Here is a 2,472-nt window from a genome sequence, read left to right as displayed (position 1 = left end):
TTGTAAATAAGAATAAAAATCACATATATAAATCTTTGTCCACATCTTGGTAACCAAATGTTCAATACATCTAGTGACAAGTAAACATAACACCAAATGTAAAATAAATAAAGAAGATAGAGTAAGGGTACACCGGTGCACCAAAAGTTGTTCATCTTCTTCATAATCATCCAGAAATCGAAATCTTTGCCCTGTTTCCATGACCCGAATCCATACCCGTTTGATCACAAAAAAGTAACCAACTTCATATCGATAGCTCCACGAGACTCACCTCTAAATAAATAGACAACGTAGATATAACATATAGTAGTAAATAACTTAAACTATCTAAAACATACATCAAAAATCAAAAATAAGATTATAAGACCTTCCTAACCGCATATTATAATCGCTCGTTTCTAATGTTTAAACTGATCCCACAACTTATTCCCTCATTCATCAGATTCGCTCTTTCGTGCAGATTTTTCAGCACTACGTTCTTCCAACAACTTCCCAGATTCATCGTCCACTTGTGTCGCCTTCTTTTCAGCTTCTTTAGCCTTCATCGCTTGCAACTTGGCGTGATTATAATACGCAACGCCCAAAAACGCGATCCCATACCCAAACAAATTAATCGGTGTCACAGTATCTTTAATAACAGACCACGAAAACGCAATCAACAACCAATCCTTAACAACTCCGGCCACATTCATAGTTAAAGCCGACGTCTTCCCAACAAGCAAAAACACAGCAAGATTCAACGCAAACGCGCACAACGAATTCGACCCAAATATCAAGTAATCAAAATGAAAACTTGATGTATCCCTCAACTTGGGAAACTCAACAATCATCCAAGGAATCGATAAAAACGCGAAACAACAAGGCGCAACATAGTACAACGACGTAATCGGATTAAACGTAATCCCTTTACTGGTTAACAAAATCTGAATCAAGACTAATCTAGTTGCTTCAAAACAAACAGCACCTAATTGCAACATAACCCCCCAACTATTGAATTTAGCTTCACCATAAGCAGCAACAGCAACCCCAAAAGATATCGATAACATATTAGTCATAACATCACCTTTAAACCCTTCTTTTTTAAACAAGACCCCAATTGAATAAACAGCAACAGGCATTAAAGCTTTAAGCATTTGAATAAACGATACAGATAGGTAAATATAAGCAGAATTAGATAACCATAAAGATAAGGAATATAACAAACCGATTGGTACAACTGATTTGAGGTAAATATCACGGGTCATTTGAACCGGTTCAACCACTTTAAGAACTGAAACAAGAACGTAAGCTAATGAAGAACAAAAACCCATGTGGATCATGGTTAGTGAAATTGGGTAGGGCCAATTGTACATCTTTCGATCTAAAATGTATTTGTTGTACACGATTACGGTGAAGCTGAGGAAGATCCATATCGCCACGTAAGTGTATGAAAGGATGATTTTTTTGAGGACTGATTCGCTTAAAGCTCCACCTTTACCCATGATTTGGATTTGGATTTGGATTTGGGTTTAGATCTGAGAAATTGGGGGAGGTTGAGGATTAGGGATCTAATTTGATTGATTGAAGAATGAGGGGTTTTAAAAGAGAATCGGAAAACGTTGAATTTGGGGAGTGTGTGTGTGTGTGTGTGTGTGTTTTAAGGTGAAACGAGTGCGTGTAGAGTGGGGTAGGTAATGACTGTGCAAACCGACGGGTTTAAACAGCTGTGCAAACTGGGAAATTTATTTTATTAGACTACATACTCCGTACTAATTAGTGTAAACTAGTCCGGACCGGCCCGCGCGTTGCGGCGAGGGCTTTCGGACTGCGTATTGATATTTAACGTAGCGTTGTGTATTTACAGAGGGGAACACGGTCCATGTATTAAGCGCCGTTTTAGACGTCGTTGTGTTAAGCGTTTTTTAAAAACTATCCGTTTCGAACGTAGTTAGTTTGTTTTGTTCAATAAATTTTTTCGAGTGTAACGGTGCTGTCGGAAAAATTTAACTCGCGGCGAGCAGAAAGATACGGGCTGTCGTTGTGTTTAGCGTTCTTTAAAAAGTGTCCGTTTCGAACGTGGTTAGTTTCATTTTGTTCATAAAATTATTTCGAGTCTGACGCTGCCGTCGAAAAAATTTAACTCGTGGCGAGCGGGAAGAAACGGGTTGTCGTTGTGTTTAGTATTTTTTAAAAAGTGTCGGTTTCGCGTATAGTTAGTCCCGTTGGGTTCGTAAGATTTTTCCGAATTGAACGGTGGTCTCGAAAAAATTTAACTCGCACCGTGCAAGAAGATAGGACCCGTTATAAATTCGGGTGTAATTAGTTTCTTTTATTTTAAAAAAAAAATTATATATTTACACTTTTAACCCCTGAAAGAGTGTAAACTTGAGGGGTTGTTGTGTAAATATAGTCGAATTTGAGGGACTGATTGTAATGTTGTAATGACTCGGAAAATTTCAACTAATTTAAACCAATTCTCTATATGATTTAATA

At 37.6% G+C, this 2,472-nt stretch overlaps 1 protein-coding gene across 1 annotated transcript; it reads right to left on the bottom strand.

Moving 5' to 3' along the window:
• On the bottom strand, window positions 1-1,499 carry LOC139851811 (probable sugar phosphate/phosphate translocator At5g25400). The gene has a single exon (XM_071840989.1). It carries the CDS (start codon window positions 1,479-1,481, stop codon window positions 432-434), a length of 1,050 nt encoding a protein of 349 aa, XP_071697090.1. The 5' UTR covers window positions 1,482-1,499; the 3' UTR covers window positions 1-431.
• Window positions 1,500-2,472: the final 973 nt, after the last annotated feature.

The sequence above is a fragment of the Rutidosis leptorrhynchoides genome, chromosome 6 (genome assembly GCF_046630445.1).
Source record: "Rutidosis leptorrhynchoides isolate AG116_Rl617_1_P2 chromosome 6, CSIRO_AGI_Rlap_v1, whole genome shotgun sequence".
NCBI classification, from domain to species: Eukaryota; Viridiplantae; Streptophyta; class Magnoliopsida; order Asterales; family Asteraceae; genus Rutidosis; species Rutidosis leptorrhynchoides.
Note: the sequence above shows the minus strand (reverse complement) of the source record. Positions and strands in the feature narration are given on the sequence as shown.

Bases quoted from the DNA above. Each gene is read 5' to 3' on its own strand.
- LOC139851811 (XM_071840989.1), bottom strand. From the start codon at position 1,481: ATGGGTAAAGGTGGAGCTTTAAGCGAATCAGTCCTCAAAAAAATCATC.